Below are 19,210 nucleotides of genomic sequence, written 5' to 3'. Positions count from 1 at the left end.
ACCTACCACAACATGTACCGTATCATCGCCTAACCTCTCTTCCTATTCCCTTTTCGATTGAACCTGCAGCAGACTGACCACACAGGCCACATTATTTAGTTGGGTGGGTGGGCAAATGATCTCGAACGAACAGGAAGGAAGGAAACGATGTGCAGTGCAGTGTGCAGTGTGCATTGCAGGTGAGGCAGAGCCAGCCAGCCAGCCAGCCAGCCAGCAATTTGTACGGACGGACGGGCGGGAAGGAGAGGTTGGTACGGACACCAAGGTAAGGTAGAAAGAGAGAGCGTGCATAAAAATCCACTCCTAGGTGTCGTGGTGGTTTGTGCCTGCAGCAAAAAAATGATAGAATGGGGGTTTATTGGAAGGACCCCTCCTCCCAGGCAAGCTTCGCAGTTGCTGGGAAAGACCAAGTGATGTGTGTGAGGAAAGCACGCACATGACTGGTGAATTCGGTCTTGTGGAAGGAAGGAATGAGAGACTGGGACGGGAAAGCAAGAAAAAAGGTGTGTTGCATTGATTGGTTTTGGATGGTGCCCCCATCTTGAAGTTTGGACAGAGTGGGGTTTAGGTGGGAGGAGTGGAAGTTGAAGTTTGAGGTTTTGAAGATTGTGAACATCGCAGCGGAACCCTGGATTATCTCGTCATTTGTGTCCCCCCGTGGCCGCAATGGTTCGTCCGCGTTGCTCCGTCCGTCGTCGTCGGCGGCGGGCACGGGAGATTTGCACGGCCCACGGCCCACGGCATCTATCCGTCTCTCTGCCATTCGACTGTCGCTGTTTCTCCACGTTTTTACTACTGAGTATATGGTGGAGTTCTGTTTTTGAATACCTCCCTTGTGCTCCGTATCCGTCTGTGCCTCTGGTTTTGATGCCGGCTCCGCAAGTTCCCAAGGAGACTGTGGACTATTTTTCGTCGGGTTCCAGCTAACCTCGTTCGATCAGTGAGGCCACAGCGCTTCGTGGTGCCATGTGGGACGACTTTTGCAAAATTGGGCATAGGGGGGAGGACAAAATTTGGAGGTCACAGTGCCGGCAGTCTGATCCTGTGGATATCGAGCTCACAAAAAGAGTTTGGTGCTTGTGGGTTAGGGTGTCTGCCATGAGTTTCTCGTTTCTCGGCAACAAAAGCGGCCGGCTAGCCAGAGATGGAAATCCACTCGTCGTTCGTTGCCGTTGAAGATTGGGGTTTTTGGAATTCTTGGGGGGTTATCTCCCTGCCAGGGCGAAGCTAACCTCAGAAGCTGTTAACGATGCAACCCAGTGTTGGAATCACTGATCCCCACATTGCATGCAACTTGGGAATCTCTGGTCCCGAAATTGAAGATTATGGAAGGGAGTTACTGCGAGAAAAGAGAAGGGCCCTGATGACGAGCGTGGGATGGTGTTTGTTTTGTCAGCGGGGACAGAGAAGAAGAAAGATAGGGTTCCCGCTAGCGGCAAGCCTGGCGATTCGTCCACCGCCCATGACCCTGATGGGAATCTGATGGGATGGGTTTCAATCGGCTTTTGCTCCTTACTCGTCTTGAATTTCACATCACCGACGACCCTCTGATCGACTACTGTTGCAATCACGGATATTGCCATCCACACCATGTCGAAACACCTTTCTCTTGATGCCGCGGCCGGAGTCGCTGTTCGGATATCTTCATGGCCGTGAATGAAGGTGTTCTTCCGATCAAGGGCATCATCTTTCATTTCTTCCGCTGGCGATATCGGACCCGGCCTCAATCGGAGGATACCTAATATCAAAATGGCTGCACCACAACATCCAACCGACACGCAACACCACATAAACTCAAAGTCATACGCTGTAGCTGGGGAAGGACCGCAGCTGCAGTTTGACTTAAGATGGTGTTGATTTCACATCGAGACACCCACAACTTTCATGCTCAACAAAAGAAGTAGAAGGGGGGTGTGCAGGTAGGATTCTACTACACCTGTATGCTTTGACGATCACTCACAGCTATAGGAGAAGGGGCACACCGATGACGAACTTGTAGCTATCGTAGCTCGCTCTCTCTCTCGCAGCCAGCAATGAGCATGTTTTTTTTCTTCTTTCCTTCTTTGGGTCATGATGATCTGATGGGCTGGGGTTCAGCACCGAACAGCCGGCTTGTCATTGCATTGTCGGTGGCTGCGGCGTCGAGCGGGTGAAGTCCAACAGAAGCAGTCATCACTAGGTCCGGCTATCTTGTATCGTTGCCCTCCTCCGTCTTGATCTGAGACATTTGCCAGCCAGCAAATCCTGCCTGAGGAACCGGCATTTGCCCAGCGCTCCCAACCAGCTGAAAGCGCCTACATACATATGGCAGCCACCGACGCGGAGAATAGTCTCGATTTGAACACACCACAATTGCCGCATAGGTGAGTGACTGGGTTGGATGGGCTGATGCAGACATTTGATACTTGTGCCGCCCCCAACCCCCAACAAGAACACCAAAGGCACGACCGGACCAAAAAAATTTGGAACAGGAAGTTTGTTTTTCTTCCTCTTTCTTTGCAGTAGTGTCGTGCTCTCTGCACGATACCAAGCATCACGGTCAAATCACGGCCAACGAGGCTGATGTCGATCGCATGTTCACCCCCCGCAGATTCGGGCAGTCGCCGAACGCCACGGCCGCTTTTGCTAAAGCTCACTAAACCCAACCTGGCGATAGCCATCATCGACTCTTTCCAGATCGAGACTGGGAGCGGCATGGGTCGTACACAACTCACCACTGCTGGGCTATCGCCGACTTTGATCGGTGGTTTGTCATTTCGACAACTCACGGGTCACAAGCTCCTGCTGGAAGAAAATCCTTGGTGGTGATTGTGATCACTGAGCGTTTTTCTTGCTGGCGTGGTCTTGATGTCTCTGTACTAGCACCGGTGCGGGGGCATCGTTGACGACGACGCCGCTATTACGAAACGGTAGGTGGCTGTGAAAGACTAGTGTAGTCTTTTGATGGTGGAGGGCAGGTCAGTCGCCCTGTTCGGAATATCAAAGATTTCGGTCAATGTCAACCGGATCAACTTCGGTGTCAGGACCAATCATGTCTCACAGAAAGGAACCCGGGCAAATCACCAACAAGTGCTGACCTGAGACCGTGAGGATCCCGAGTTGGCGGGTTCTGCTTATGAAACATTTCTGATCTATCATATTTTACCCCAAGACTCTCTCACAAAATGAGGTGCTCATCAGACAGCATTTCATGGAGAACAAATAAGCTGATAGGTGTTCGTTGGACTCGAAGCCAACGTTGTTCCGAATCCTCGGGACACACAAATCTGACAGGGTTGTTGACAATGCCCCTGGTACAGAGCACACAAAGAGTAAGAAAATGTGCCCAAATAGAGACAATGCCTCCATACGGCAGCCTCTCGGTTGCTAGGCAGAGGATTCCATTAGAGGTATCAGCTTTCAAACTTTTCAGATGGTAAGGCCGGAAGCCTTCAAGCCTCCTCGAAAAGTTTTTTTTTTCCATGACGCCGTTGTGCGGCGTAGAGTTGTCGTTGTCGCCCTGTGAGTGACGGGCAGCGTTTAAGAAGAACAAAAAACAATGCCACCAGGCGTGGGCGTATCCAGCAAAAGCCACGAGCTGACAATCGTGGGCAAGCTTCAACAGAAACAGCCCGCGCACTGACATCGCCGACCTGTCCCTGATCTTCAGATACCGGTACCGTGTTACTCGTGAAAATGGAAATCGTAGTTGTGGCTTTCTCATCAGGCCAGCAAGCAGAAGGGTGTGTGTTAAACGTCCCCTCTTTCGGCCTGGCGAACCTGGAACCCCTGAGCCCGGTTGGCGACTCGCCCGGTCCGAGTTTGGAAAAATCTTTCGGTTTTAGACCACAGGGCGTGGAAATAGAAAGCTGGGATATGGTATGTTTTCTTTTTTGTTTGTCTAGTTCACAGTATCATCGGCCTGTTCATCACTCAGCCCGCTGAAACTCAAGATATTGCCCCGGATTAGTGTAATAGCAGGGAAGAAAAAAATCTTTTTAATGTTCAATTTTGGACATTCCTTCGTTATGCCCTTTCTACCCGCAATTTGGGATCTTATTGGCTGGAGTATCATATCAGCAAATTCAGTCAGACCAAACAAGAGACCTCACTTCATTCATCCCCTGGAGGGTCATCAAAACCGCCTGCAAGACAACATGCAGGCCAGCCCGGGCATCTGCAACCCGCCGCAACTTCACGAGTGGCCTTGATAGAGATTGACCACTAGCATTCCATGAAACAACACACCGTGGCCACCCAGGTTATGACAGAAGCGCTGGCCTGGGTTGGCAGGCTGGCTAGCTGTTGATGAGAAGGCCGTAAAACCTTCAGATGGAAGAAGAATTTTCTTTAATATCAACGACAACCAAACACGACTGCCACGAGAATGACCTGGCCGGCCTTGTCTCCTTTTCGTCTCTGTGTATCCAATCCATTTGTGTTTGGATATCTTTGTCTCTTCCTCATGCCCGTTCAAACATGTAGGGACCTCAGGACGCAATAAACAAGATAGAGTAGCCGTGCGTTTTGCCTGATTAATCGAGGTGCATATCCAAATGCTTCACTTGGTGGCATTATATGCCAGTGTTGCTTGCCCACCCCCCTCCCCCCTCTGAATTGCCGCCAAACGGCGTCGTACAGAGAGCTGTGTTCAATTCACCATTTGCCCCTGCCTCTTGCCTACTCAGAAGTTTCCGGATGGAGACAAGGTCAGACTAAGGTAAGGTAGCCAGCCCAGACCGTGCATTTCGAGATTTGGGTTTTGGCCCCTGGCATGGAGGTTAGATAGCGTTGCATCCCTTTCCATCTCTGCACGCCCCGGTGGTGAGAGTTCAGAGCTGGCAAGCGTCTTCGCCGATCTGGTTGGTGCAAGCTGAGGTTGGAAATCACTGAACGTTCTTGATTGGATGGATCATTGCTGGGCGGGGCGCAAGAGCGGCAGAGCCCGCGCTATCTTGACCGGGGGCATTGTGCTAAGTTGAAGGTTGGAAGGAATGACGACAGGGTCTCAAAATTTCCCATTTTCCTCGTCACGAACAGGCTGGCAAAGAGGGCAAAAGGAGATCGATAATTGCGACACTCTAGCGAGAAAACAACTTCCAACAGCCGAGATCCTTCATAAACGAGATGTGTTGATCCACTGCCGTCGGAGTATTACTATACTCCGCAAGTGCTTACGAGGCAATCGCCCGCCAGAGGGACTGTCTCCTAGGTGTTGAACGCACAGTGGAGGTCACAAAATGGCAGCGTGGTAGCCCATTCTCGATGAGGCTCAAGAACACCCAAACCCGACGTATTGACGACGTTGAACAGCGAATGCTTACCCCTGATCTTATGCCGTTGTTCCCCTTTTTCTTCTTTTGTCCAAGTTCAATAGCCTTGCTGCCAAGCATCACAACGACAACGTTCCAAGCCTTCTTGTCGACACTCCCGTGACATCTCAGCTTTCGAGTGCTGCCTTCCACCAACAACCCTGGCCCTCCGCATTTTAGGTGGAGTTTTGTCAGAGATTTCTCCACCTAAAGCAACAAATCAACCCCGGTCTCTTGCTGCCTTGTGGGTCTTCCCCGCAGTTTAGCAGATGCAGGTCGAACAGAATGCGGAAAGGCCTCATTTTCTGTCATTCTTGCGCTGGTCTGCTCGCTCTTGGCTCTCACTAGAACCAAAGCCAAGTTCTTCAAGCCGAACTCGAGAGACACTAGTTACAATTGGGAAAAAAGAAACGAATAATGCAACCATTCGAGCCGGTCCGGCAGGCAAGGTGAGCCATCGGTGAAGCATTCACCAACTGTCCATCAACGTCGGTGAGGGCCGAAGGGGTGGGCTTGATGATGCTTCCATGGCACTGGGCACGGGAACTAAAAGCCTCCGAGAGGACGACGTGTGGTGAAAGACAAACCACTTTCGGTGATCTGTGGTGCCATCTGGTTGGGACAACATGACCCGTCCAGCCACAGCCAGTAGCGACCAATCCTCTGGAACATCAAAGGACATCATGCTGACAATTGTCATATCCACGATCCCAGGCACGCCAGACGAAAGTTCCAGGAACTGAACTGATGCAAAGAGCAAACGAGCAACAAGCGGAACGACACAACACCGAGTGCTCACGTGCCAAATTTGAATTTACCTTGTCCCTGTGCCTGCATCGCTGCCGTCCTCCGTGTGTCCACCGAAAGGTCCGGTCCGGGTGGGGACCTCTTGCTCGGGATGAAACCAAAGCCATCACTGCCAAACCGCGGGGTAGCAATCGGCCACCAAAAGTATCACCAAACTAGCCGTTTTGAAGTTCCGGAGGACGAAGCAGCAGCTGGGCAATATCACCATCTTCTCGTCTGTTGACGATACAATTTCACCATTCTCAAGAGGCTCACACTAAAGCAGCAAACAACCACACGGCATGACAGTGAACCGTTGCATCGAAACCGCGCCACAACTGTCGCTAACATGACGATCCAGATAACCCCGCTTTCTTCCTCTTTTGCTCACCACCAGCCTCTCACCTGGCCCCCCTGATGATGATCAACACCACGCCAGCTACACCAGGTAACTGGGCCAAAACACCACGCCCCTCCTTGTTTGTATTCACAGTTCCCTATCAAGGTCTGGCGGCAGGCGAGAGGAAGACGCTACTGTACAAAGGGCCACGAGGACACGGACACCCACCAAAAGGACCATGATGCTCCAACACTAGCAAAACCCTTCGTAATCAGCTTTGCATGCCCAGGAATATGTGATGGGTGGATGGGCTGAATGGGAGGTCTCCCGCCACTCTGGCACCAGTTTGGGAGCCAGGCTAGCTTCATTCTCCCTTTTTTTTTTTTTTTTAGATATCTTGCGGTCACCACCATTGAGGACACTTGATATTTCACCGAGAATTCCATCACATACTCCGCCAAAAGGCTGAGCGCAGGCGCGAAGGATCGCAAGCTGTCTCCATTCCCAACATCCACTTGACCGGGCCCACGCTAGCGAGTTTCCAGCAACGGTACCAACGGTTGATGATGAATGGGTTTGGATAGAAGTTCCAAACCGTCCACTAGACTCGACTTGGTGTTAGCGTGGATAATTCCTTACTGGCGAGCACATGGCAAGCAGGTCGCATGATTTGCAACGTGAGGGAGACGCTGAATATGCAAACGTGGGTATCAACCTCCACTTTTGGTTGAAGAAGAGAGACGGCTGTGCCTTGCGTTTGTGGCGAAACAATATTTTCTAGCTTGATGTGAAATGTGATGCAGGTCGCACAGTGCAAGCGCGGGGAACAAGGCGGTGGTGGTGGTGGTGGTGGAGGTGGGATAAGCCGTTATCTATCAACATCTCAGATATCATATCTCTTTTGTCGGAAACGGTTATCACGCAAAAAGCGCGCCGTTCGGAACGAAGGACCATTTTCTCTCGGATAAGGACGAACGAGCGGAGCGGAGCGGAGCTTTGTGTTACACTGGTCAGACGGAGACTGGTGTTTCGGGTTGGCTTCATGAAGATTATGCTACTGATAACGAACATTTTTTTTTTGGAGGGGTCCGATATCATGATGCTCTCACTTTGAGCTGGATCACGCTAGTAGTATACGAGCCCCCCCGAAGAAGACGACGACAACTCCAAGATGGGGGGTGCAGGAAGAATGTTGGTCTCACATGATAGACCATCGCTGCCACCAGCCTAGCTTACCAGTTCTTTTCGGCCATCTTGGCGGTGCGCAAAAAATATGAAAAGTGATGCTCGCGGCAGGCAATAATAACAGACGCTCATACTATATACTACATATATTACCTACTGTAAGGTACTCGATGTTCTTGGCCGGGAGGGTTGCCATCGGTGGGGGGGGTTAGGTTGTATCTCTAGTGTCCGGTCGGCTGCGCTTAGCTATCAAACTGCATGAAGGCATCTTCTTGCCTTGGATTTATGTAGGGACGTGAGGGATTACTATGGGGATGATGTTTTGGGGGGGTTCGGCTCGGTTGGTTGATGGTTTATATGTCAGGTAGGTAAGAAAAAAACCGGCACTCGGTTGGGTGATGTTGCCATTTTCTACCACCTGCCAAAACTTGATTTTGGACTTGTCCTGTGAAGAGAGGGGAGTTGGTTCCGCCCGCGGCCAATGGGAGGAGGAAGAATGGGAGTGGGTTGTAGGAGAGGGAAAGAGCACCTCACTGTTTGAGCAGGTAGCAGCTTCCCCAAGGACAGACATCATTACGCAGCAGTTCATGCTGGTTTAACTTTGGTAGATGGTAAGTCAGGGTGGTGTTCAAAATGCCATACTTGAACTCTCTCTCTTTCTGTGTCTTGAGCAGAATCCTTCCCAACCTGTTTTCGGACTGTGTCACAAGCCCATACTTGAGCATTTGCTGCGCGCGGGATGGTAGTAACGGGGAGGAAAGGGGTGGGTGGTAACTGCATCGACGACGATGAACGCTATTGGGAACCTGTTGACGTACGCCTTTCTTTCTCTCTGTTACTCACCAGTCAGTCACTCGGGCTGACGCAGTTTACAGGCAGGCAGATGGGAGGGGGGCATACAGCAAGTCGGCATTCCTGAATAGGACTGGTGCTTGCTGGTGAGGAGGAATGAAGGGCGCGGGTTACTGCAGGACCGAAGCCCATTCCCACACCACCACCACCATTCTCTTGGGGAGCACAAGGGAAAAAGTCGACGACGACATTGGCTTGCCCCGCATTTTCTGTTCGAAGCTGCACCACCACCACCACCATGACAGCCCACGGCCACTGAGGCAGGCAGAGAGAGAGAAGGCAGACAGACAGACGAGCAGGTAGATCTGCGGTCCACTGTCACCATCACCATCACCATGCATGTTCCCCCCTCCCCCATCCCGCGCGCACCTCGTACAGTACAGAGAAGGGTCAGCAGCCAACCACTCGGGCGATTTCTTTCCTTTCTGTATGCCTTCGGACAAAGGCTGAGCTCATCCTCAAACATGGACGACGTGGGGAAATATGGGCTGGCTGAGACCGTCGATTTGGACACCCTGCATTAACAGCTGACTTCCTTTCTACATGTGTTCGACATTCGTTCGAAGAACGTTTATGCTACGCTGTTGTTGATGCTGACTGCATTTTTCTTTTTCCATGCCATGATCAAGTATGGATCAACCTTACCCAACGTTTCTTTCCTACCTACCCAACCTAGCTTACTTGTTACACATTTTTAAGATTCTCATGTAAGACCAACCTCAACGATTTTCAAGATTTCATGTACGGGGGAGGCAAACACCCCCCCTTTTTTGCTTCTTCATGATCAATAATTGCTAAGGTGTTGAGCCGGTCTGTGAGGGTTGCAACCGGCGCGCGCGCATGCAAGACGCAGCGAGAAGGGAAGGGAAGGGAAAGGATTGGATGGGAGGGGGGGAAAGGGTCATGCATGTGGATGGCGTGCATGCGTATACTACCACCTATGCCTAGGCGAGCTAGTTTGCTATCGTGCCCAAGCACCACCACCCACCCCCCTTTCTTTCGTTGTGTAGTTGCTGTGGTGGTTCGTTGCCCCGGGTTTTGTGGCTGCCGGAAGGGGCGAGTGGCCGGCAGGGCCGGAGGCGATAATGAGATGAGCTTTTGTAGGCTCTGCTACCCTGATCGACATTGGGAGAAACCTAGGAGATTTGTGTAAGTGCCGTGGTGATCTTGTGAGGATTGATGAATAGGAGATTTTGGGGGGGGATAGGAGGGTTTGATCGGGGAGATGGGGATGGTGTACGGGATTTGGCCACTGTGGTGTGGTTAGGTGAGTTTGTAAAAATGCCAATAGTTTTGTGTTTGACTTGGTGCTGATACTATGGAGTAGATCTTTGCAAAACCAAGCACAGCTACCGGTTGTTGATATCCGTGACCAAGTTCTTCTCTTTGCTCCTAAGAGAACAGGTTCCCTCGGAGGAGTCTCTTGATGCCTACACCTGCCTGACTGGCTATCTCAACACCCGGAGGAGACAACCCGGGAATACCTACAGAACGACCACCTCTGCAACCATCCCAAGCTCCCCTTGGTCACGACTGCCCACCCGGTATTGTCCACAGCAAAGAAGGCATCACGCTAGGAGCTACACACCACTTCGACTCTCTGATTGGCCACCTGCTCAAGATTTGAGATCTTTTTCTAACCGCGCTGGAGATGAGACTCGGTGGGATGAAGGTGTGGAGAGTTTCAGTCAGGTGAGGTTGGGTTATCTCCCCGATGTCCTCTTTCGTGTTCTGTGTGGGTGAGAAGAGGGTGAGTATGAGAAAAGGGGAAGAGTGAGACATCAACCACGCGGCCCTTTCTACCGCGCCTCTGTTCACTTGCACAGTACGAACTCGCATTTTCCTCTTCTCATCAGCAAAGCTGGAGGACTGTCTGAGGGCCACGTTATCGCCACCCTTCTGCTCGTCTTCTTCTCCCTCCCGGATGATCACTCATCCTCGCTCGTCCCGTTCCCCTGCTGCTCATGGCCATGTAAGATTCTGAACACGGAAAACCGTTGAGAGTTTTTCTCGCAGACAATATAGGCACATGTTATTCATGTTCGTATCCATGGTGAGGCGAAGGCAAACCGAGGGGGACAAAAGGTGACTGATCGCCTTTTTTCCCTGTCCAGCTCTACTGCAAGTATCCGGGGTTCTTGAACCCACTCCGTTGGCCGCCAAAAGCCGGACCGGGACGGGACGAACGTATATGTAATGTACTCACCCTAGCTCCCCCGTAGCCCTTTGTCAGGCACGTTGTCCTGCTGGTTCGCGGAACACTTTTTGGTCTAGTAGTAGTCTCAGCTGTAGAGCGGGATCTAGGTCATTAGCTATTGTAGAACTTGAGAACTGACAGCTGAAAGAATATCCTCTCCGAAAAGAAAATGAATGATCGTCAGGTCCTTGATCAAGAGACAGGGCCGTGAGCCCACGCGTTAAGTCTTATCCCTCGTCTATTATGCTGGGGACTTTGCAGCCGTGTCTCTCCCTTGGTGTAGATGCACGGGTCCAAGAATATGTATGTCTCAAAACAACATCATCGAACGGTTCTCGCCAGTCGGATGAATTTTTCTGGCTTGGCTTGAGAAAAAAGAAAAGAAAGGGAATATGACATGTAACGGACACCAGGTTTGAGCGACGGAAGAGGGAAGAGGGAGGGAGCTCGAACTATTCTCTGCTCTCTCTGGTGTGCGTAATGATTTCGGTTCAGACTTCTGCTTTGGCACGTGGGGAGGGATGGTCTGGATGCCATGTGGTGGTTGAGGTGGCTGGCTGGGAGAGGGTTGACAACCTGCTGAGCAAAATTTGTCAAAGCTGAAAGCTGTCAAGGTGAATGACTGGTTGCCTTTTGATGAGAGGACATCATGCTATTTTTTGGGGGTTGTTTCTTTTGCAAAAAGAGCAACAACACACGAAGCGGAGGGTGCCGTGGTGGTGGTGGTGGTGGTGGGGGGGTTGGGCTTTGTGCTACGATATGTTCTTGTGATGCTCGATAGGGAGAAGCTCAAACGGCAACCGGCACCGGCCAGCTGTTGTGAGCAAGCGGAACTGAGAGAGAACACACCACCGCCCCATCCACGGTTTACAGCTGGATCGGACAATGCTTCCCTTCGGGATATGGCTGGTTGCATTTGTTACCTAGCATTTTTTGAGAATGTAGTGTAAAGAGAAAAGGGTGGTTCGGTATCAGCGTCGGGTATGTTCCACTGGCTGGGGCGAGTAGGTATGTTTGATGCGGATAGCCGACGGAAAGAGCATGCGATGCAGAGCGGAAAAGGGAAGGGCTTGCTTTTGACACGCGGGCACGAGCGGAAGGGGACACATGAGAAGGGAGGGAGGAGACAGGAGGGTAGGGTAGGAAATGGGTGAATGGAGGAGGGGTGTTGTGTTACTGTGTACTATGGGTGCTGCCGTGCTTGGAGGGGGGGGGGATCAACGGGTGGTGTTTAGCTAGCTATCTCATCCCTTCAATTGCTTGATGTTATTGCGGGAAGAAAAGATGGTGGCATTGGGTTGTGATGATGACGATGGATAGATTGACGGACGGACTCAACTCGGACATAAACAGCGGGTAGTTGTGCTTGATGAGATATCAGGTATGTTTTTGGGGGTTGCCTTGTTCGTATTTTCACTTGCTCACCCAGTGAGTGACCTGACATGTCTCTGTTTCTCGCTTGTGTCTATTGTTTGCCTTCCCAAGTTAAACCGGGGACACGCACCAGAATCCAAGCAGGTTGATCACACTCTATACATTTCCTTCGCTTTTTTGCTTCTTTTCCCTTCTCCCCGAGTTCAATCCGTGATACCTTGAGGGGTGTATACCGCTCCAGACCGAAACAAACCGAGAAAACTGACTGAGACACAGAGACAGAGTGACACTGGCGTACTGGTTACAGTGACTTGAACACACACATACGACACGGCATGCCTGTGACGGCTTGTCAGATAGAAAGCTGTGAGACAGAGTGTGTTTTGGTACGGGGTCACCGAGGCTTAGTCTGAAGAGGGGGTGTGTCTTTTCAGGAAAGGGCCCTTGATCGTAGCATCTCCTCGGCCGATCTGTTGGCCACTACAGAAGAGCTTGTCTAGAAGCTGTTCTGTATGCAGGGCTGTTGTTGGCTGTAGGGCTGTGGAAGGACGGAAATGAAGACAGCTAGCTGAGCACAGGGCGGCGACCTATTACGGACGTTTGGTCTCGGCTTCGGGAGTCTGTAACTGTTCTAGAAGCTCGGTGTCCGCTCTAATTCCCGGTATCCGAAGCGAAGAAGAGTTGTATGCGGCTGGTGTGTTGCTGAGTTGGTGCCTCAGGGGGCTTATTGTTTACTACCCCTGAGTGGAACCTGCCCCTATATTCTCAACTTTAGACATTGCCAGTTCCTCACTACACGCCTGCCTGGTGACTTGTATATGGGTACAAATCCTTGAATTCTATCTTAGAATCTAGCCTCTGATCACCATGCAAGTTGACAAGTTGCTTTGTCGAGGAAAATAAATGGAGACTGCCACTTCGCATGAGGGCCTAAGAAGAAAGCCAATAGCCCTGAAATACATATTACTAGGCCTTAATAGGTAGTCGGTAGATCTTAAGAGATAGTCAAGAGGCGTTGGGAGGTAATCAAAACCCGTTTAACATAGTATATAGGCCTTAAAAGATAATCTATCGGCATCAAAATATAGTCTACAGGTCTCAAAAGATAGGCCATATACCTTAAAAGATAGTCAAAAGATATGTTAACTATTCTTCAAGCTATCAACTTTCGTCACAGTGTCTCTCTATTTATCCAAAATATGCCTTTCCGCAATATACAACAATGAAATTAAATCTCCAACGTCACCCACCCCTAAGTAAAACCATTAGATCATACTACACCCGGTATTTTGCCAGCTCCAACCCACATCCTCTCATTGACGTGGGGCTTGAGGAAAGATAATGTCCGCTCAAGATTAAACATCCTTTCCATCCTTCAGAGGGTAGTACCGTATACTCGAGTTGGGTTCGCCGCTAGGGGTATGGTACTGTCTGATGGGAGGAGGTATAAAGTCGTAGGGGATAACGGTTCGGCGAAGAATGTTTTGCTGAGACCACTTAGTCTCGGCATTATCAGGGTCCCATTTTAACTAGGCCGTTAATGTTGGCCACGGTATACTACGGTAGTCCGGCTACCGAGTAGCTCTATGGAGGTCGCTGGATCGAGGGGCCCATCGTCCAGATGCATAGTATGAAGCCACATCGTACAGCTTCCTCGATTATGAGGTTCCAGTTCAACCAGCTAGGAGCCTGAAGACATCTCCTACGTTGAATAACTCGGCGAGAATAAAATAAATGTGCCGGTGACTTGAATTCGGTGACATCCATCCCGAATCAAGCACTGCTCTCTGATGGTTGATTGTTGGTTTCAAGATGATGGGTCGATCTTAGCCATTGCAGTATCGATATTGTCTTCAAATTCGTCTGCTAGCCCCGGAGAGATAGTTGGGCTTTGAACCCCAATTTGTCGACCAGACCAGTACGTGTGTGATAAATGCTTGAAGCAAGCGCTTGGTACAGTATCACTTATTCGGATGTCTAGGAAGCGAGCGCCTTGTGTTGGGTGAGGACGCGGCTCTATCTGGTGAGCAAGTGTCAACGCATCTGGTAAGCAGGCGCCCCCATCTGGTAAGCAAGCGCCCCTATTTGGTGAGCAAGCGCCAACGCATTTCACGAGCTGGTCCGGCTCGAAAGGCTGGAAGGCGGAAGAATAAGCAGAAGGTGAGATATGTCTACCCACTTCGGATACCTTGAGCATAAGACCGACACAAGTTGCTCTTTGGAAGAGACGAGAGTTCTACTAGGGGAAAATACAGGTCGACACACTTATTACAGCTCCTTCTCCAGCTCCTCCGGTCCGCTCCCCGCTCCCTACCCTGTCTCCTCCCAGGGTTTTCGAGGAGATGATCCCAGCCGTTCATCATGAGGTGGATTCTGTAGAAAGTTGGTGAGCGAGTGCCCCAATCTGGTGAAACTGGCGTCAGGGGGCGTAACTGCCCAAAATCGAGATTAGGAACAGGAGGAAGTTACAGTGGGCCAAGGAGAGAATGTGAGCTTCTTTGGGTAAGTACCTATCCTATATCCAGAGAGGCAGGAACGACCTACCGAGCGCCAGCCCTTTGGTGTGAGGTCTATCAGAAGTATGATTTCGTTGGTCTCAAAATACGGGCCGGCCCTGGCATGTGGAAGGTATCAGCAGCCAAGGCTCTTAGGAGTCCTTCATCACGAAACACAATCACTTCTTTCGCTCGTCATCTCATCACCATCTCCTCACTTTAAAACGTTTCTCATTTCTGTCTCAAAAAAGCTATTACCCAACCGAGAACCCTGTTGCTAATGTACCTATTGATATTTAGCTAGCATCTCGATATCCATTTCTCTTCCCTCTCATCAAAGAGCCAGCCAGTCATCATCACATTTGACTGACAACACTAGCAATGTCATTCATGTTTTCCTTTCCCCTCCGCAAACCCATCGCTAAGAGAGAACGATTGCACAATGAGAAAACACAAAAAGCAAAATGTCCACCCAACAATAGGCAGATTCGTCAGCCCAATCTTTGAAATGAGGAGCCACAAGTCCCTTTGACAGAAAAAGCCAACAAACTTTGTTCCCTTCTCTAATGGTATCATTACAAGTGCGTCACATAGCTGGCGCAAGAAAATAAAATAAAATCTTGAGATCGTAATCCCAAGAAACAAGAACCTGGGATGACATGCTATTCAGCTTACCATCTGCATATCCTGCTAAACCCCGTAGACAACCCAGCCGTCATATTCCCCGCCCGACCGCGGCTCTGCTGTTGCGGTATTGGTTTCGTGTGAGGGCGCAAACTCGGTACGGAATTCTTGGTCCAGTCAGAGGTCCTCATCTTCAAGCTCAGACGGCTTGAGCAGACCGCCGACCTTGGAACGACGCTCCAGGTCAGCTTGCCGGGCGTCACGCTCCATCTGCTCCTTCTCCACCAAGTAAAGTTCAGCATTGTCGCCGGCGAACTCACGCAGCGAGATCAAGAAATCACGCAGCGCAAGTCTGAACTTGTCGTATTGCGTGTTCAGCGTGAAGAGACCTTCCACAAATGCGGTGATTTGAGGGCTATTGTAACTTGTTAGTACATATACGCGTAAGACAATGAGAATCCACTAAGGTTACTTACGCAGTCAGGTTGGAGAAAGCGTTCTGAAGGAGGTTGCTCACAAACAAGCCGAGGAACTCCTTGTTGCTGGGGGAACCCTGGGCCTGATCTGGGGTATAAATAGGACCCTGGATCTTGGGCTGGGTGCCGTCGGCAGGGCTAATAAAGTAGAACATGCGCATCAAGAGCATGGACTGAGTCTTGAAGCCGGCCTTGTGGTCCTGGTCCGTCAGAACGAAGAAGACATCCTGAAGAATGGGGATGAAGAACTGCTGGAAGAACGCATTCGATGTGGCAACATCTGTCTTCTCCGCAATGTTGTTGATCAACTCCAGGCACATGTTAAGACCAGCAGTTTCCACATCGCGGTTATCGTGCTTGCTGGCCCACAGGCACGAGTCGATGACAAATTTAAACTGACGGTTGTCGAGCTTCAAGAGGGCGGGGAAGCAGTGGAGGTTGATGGCGCGGAGCAGGTTAAAGAACTCGACACGGTGCTCCGGGAACTCGGAGAAGTCCTTGTTGATCATCTCCAAAGTGCACTCAAACACATTCTCCATGATGACTGGAACCTGATCCTCCATCAACCCAGAGAGCTTTGTGATCATGGCGGTCATGCACCTGAGGACCTCAGCATCACGGGCGCCAGGAACATTGCGGTTGTAGTCAACGAGGACAGAGTCCAAAAGTTGGGGAACCATCTGGGCCCGCACTGTCTGGAGATCCTCAGCCTTGTCAATGAAGGTCTCCACAAGCTTGAGAATTTCCTTCTTGATGGTCCGCAGGCCACGAACGATGGGCATCTTGGTCGCAACTTCACCCTCGCGGGCGACAGCCTGCGAAATCAGCTGACTGGTGGTAGCGTACATCTCCAACATGTTGTTATAGAGGCGACCGATCTGAGGGAAGAAATATGTGCCGATGGAGGAGCAGGCCGAGACGTTGGTCTTCATGATGTTGCCAATGATCTTGATGGTATCGGCATTCTGGAGGATGGTGGAGTCCTGGGTAGCCGCCTGAATGATCTGGTCCCAGGCGGTGTTTGGGATGCTCATGAGCTCAGTCAATAGGCGCTCCTGAACATTCCTGTTGCCCTGGGCAGCCACCATGTAACCGCAGGCCTCGTAGAAAGTGTGCACCTGCTGGGGAGTCAAGTCGGAAGTGATCCTCCCAAGATTTCGAATGATTTCTTCAATAAAGGGTTCATTCTCGCTTGGCTGGAGAGCGACGAAGTGACGTCTGCACTGCTTCGCAATCTTAATAAAAGTGTCGCAAGCCATGTCCTGAACACCTGTCTGAGAGTTAGCGAAATGCAACAAAAGATTTGGCTTGAATAGGGTGGCATACCTTCGTGAGACTCGTGCATGAACTCGAACAGCTTATTGACGACCGTCTTGAGGAACTTCCAGTGAGCCTTCAAGAAGCGGGGGTACTGTCCAACAATATACATAATATTACTGGCGACAACGGCCTTGTTGTCTTTGCCACGTTGGATCTCGGTGAGACCGAGGAGCTCCTTGATCACGGTCACCAAGAAACGCTTCTCCGTCTCTTCGTTCATGGCCAAAGAGATGGAACCAATGGCCCAGCAGAGGACGTTGCAGTTGTGCCATGACCACTCGGATCTGTCGACCTGTCGCGACAGCTTCTCAGTCATGATGTTCTCGGTGTCGACGACATCGAGATGGGTGAGGTAAACGAGACACTCGCGAATCGTCTTGTAGAGCTGAACAGTGTCGGTTTCCTTGACAAATTCACGAACGATTTCTCCCTCATCGTTCTCCACAATCAAGACTTCCTCAGGCCTGACCATCTTCTCAATCATGACCACTCTCAGGTTCGACAGTACTTCGTTGTACTTGTGCTTGCGGAGCGGGTAGTTGTTGAGCAGTGCTGGATTGGGGGCACCGCCGCCACCACCCAAGGCGCTCATAGCCGTCATGTCGGATAAAGGTAGCGACTGCATCTCCTCATAGAGCTCCTGCACCAGTTTAAGCCAGTAGTCGAGGCAAATCTTGAACATCTCGCGGTCGTCAATCTGTGAAATGCGGATGAGGTAGAAATGACCGTGGGTGAGGAAATCGCGGTTGGGAAGGTTCTCGATCAAGGGTAGATGCGCGGAGTAGAAGTTGCACAGGAAAAGCGCCAGGTTCTGGATAGTCTCCTGGTCACGAGAGTTGCTTTGAGGATACGTTGTCTTGAGATCCATCTCCAGAGGAATAATGTTGGAAATTTGCGTCAACGTTTCGGTGAACATTTTGACAAGCTGTTCGTCATAAGAGTTGACCTGGCCAGGACCTCCCGTCTGCAAACCACCAATTTCCGTCAAACATTGGAGAGTGAGATTCCGGAATTCGGGCACCTCGAGGAATCTGGTCCTGAGGGTGTCGATGAGTGGCGTCTCGAAAATGTACCCCAAGGGAATCCAATTGCAGAAGCGCAACAGTGTCTGGAGGGTGGCCTTGATGAGGCTTGGTTGGGTTGCGCTGTTGAGGATTTCCTGGCACAGCGTAAAGATCTGGGAAAACTCGTTGCACATCGTTGTCTTGAGGTTGCGGGTTTTGGTGGAAGTCATTTGCTCGGCTGAGTAGTCGAACACCTCTTCGGAGAGGAGTCTCAGAATCGTCATGTTGTTCTCGCAGACTGACAGACTCGAGTGGCAGGCGGAGATGATCTCGTTGATAAATGTAGGCCAGTTGTGAGGCCACTCCTGCTTCAAGACAGACACGAGAACAAGGTTCAGCTTGTTGAGTAGTGTCTTGTTCGCCTTGAGCGACTCCTCAGAGCCAGAGCATTGCATGATGGTTAGAACGACGAAGTTACGGATGCCTAGACAGTTGTCAGTCCACAGCTCCCGAGCATGGCCAACAACACACCACTGTAACCTACCTTGGCACTGCTCTCGTGGCAGAACCTTCCACCTCGTCATGATGACATGATCGAGAACTTGGAGACCCAAGACTAGATGTCGCAGTTAGTATCACCTCAGACCCAGCCCCTCTGCGCCCGGATAAGAATCGGAGACCAACATTTCGTCTGTTCGTAGCTCGCCTTCGAGAGTATATCGTCGACCATCAACCAGGCATCAGGGTCTTCCTTGAACTACAATCGCAGAGTTAGTCGATAACGGCTTGGAGGGAGCTATGGTTGTTGCTGGATCGGTATCGTGGGAATGAGGCGAGTGGCAGACTTGCCTGGTTGAGAGCGGCTTGGGCAGCTTTTTGCTGCAGACAGAACAGGCGGTTAGCATCAACATTGACGGTGTGAGAGTGACTGCCTGGACGACAGAAGCGTAGAATCAAAACATACCTGTTCACCGCGGCCCTCATAGAAGGCACGGACAGTGGCGTCCAACTCTTCGATAGAGACCGGCATGGTCGTAGTCGCACACCTATCGCTGTGTGATTGTGGTTGTGGTTGAGGTATGTATGGGGAACCGAGGCCGAGAGGGTGCGCAGAGGAAGGATTGCGAGGAGAGAGGACGAGGTCTCAGGCACAACGGTGGCGGTCCTCTTTGTCGATGGTAAGGTTCTGTGGAAAGGTCTTGAGTGGAAGGCGAGGGAGAGGGCGGTCAGGATTTTGGTAAAGCAAGAGCGTTGCAAGTGCTGGGT

The 19,210-nt window shown here is 51.0% G+C and overlaps 2 protein-coding genes across 2 annotated transcripts; one reads left to right on the top strand and one right to left on the bottom strand.

Annotated features, from left to right (window-relative positions):
- The first annotated feature begins 8,378 nt into the window (after positions 1 to 8,378).
- QC764_0055900 (uncharacterized protein) lies at positions 8,379 to 11,758 on the top strand. Its single transcript, XM_062940463.1, has 4 exons — positions 8,379 to 8,416; positions 8,478 to 9,721; positions 9,782 to 10,652; positions 10,800 to 11,758. The coding sequence occupies exons 1-2, from the start codon at positions 8,391 to 8,393 to the stop codon at positions 8,542 to 8,544; spliced, it is 93 nt and encodes a 30-aa protein (XP_062801972.1). The 5' UTR covers positions 8,379 to 8,390; the 3' UTR covers positions 8,545 to 9,721; positions 9,782 to 10,652; positions 10,800 to 11,758.
- A 2,975-nt stretch (positions 11,759 to 14,733) lies between these two features.
- Positions 14,734 to 18,974, bottom strand: CRM1 (Karyopherin transporter; the record flags this gene model as incomplete). The annotated part of the gene is made up of 4 exons (XM_062945931.1): positions 14,734 to 15,559; positions 15,621 to 16,890; positions 16,947 to 18,701; positions 18,909 to 18,974. The coding sequence occupies 2 exons, from the start codon at positions 18,972 to 18,974 to the stop codon at positions 18,585 to 18,587; spliced, it is 183 nt and encodes a 60-aa protein (XP_062801971.1). The 3' UTR covers positions 14,734 to 15,559; positions 15,621 to 16,890; positions 16,947 to 18,584.
- Positions 18,975 to 19,210: the final 236 nt, after the last annotated feature.

This window comes from Podospora pseudoanserina, chromosome 3 (assembly GCF_035222485.1).
Source record: "Podospora pseudoanserina strain CBS 124.78 chromosome 3, whole genome shotgun sequence".
Classification (NCBI taxonomy): Eukaryota; Fungi; Ascomycota; class Sordariomycetes; order Sordariales; family Podosporaceae; genus Podospora; species Podospora pseudoanserina.
This window is presented reverse-complemented; position numbering and strand designations above follow the sequence as displayed.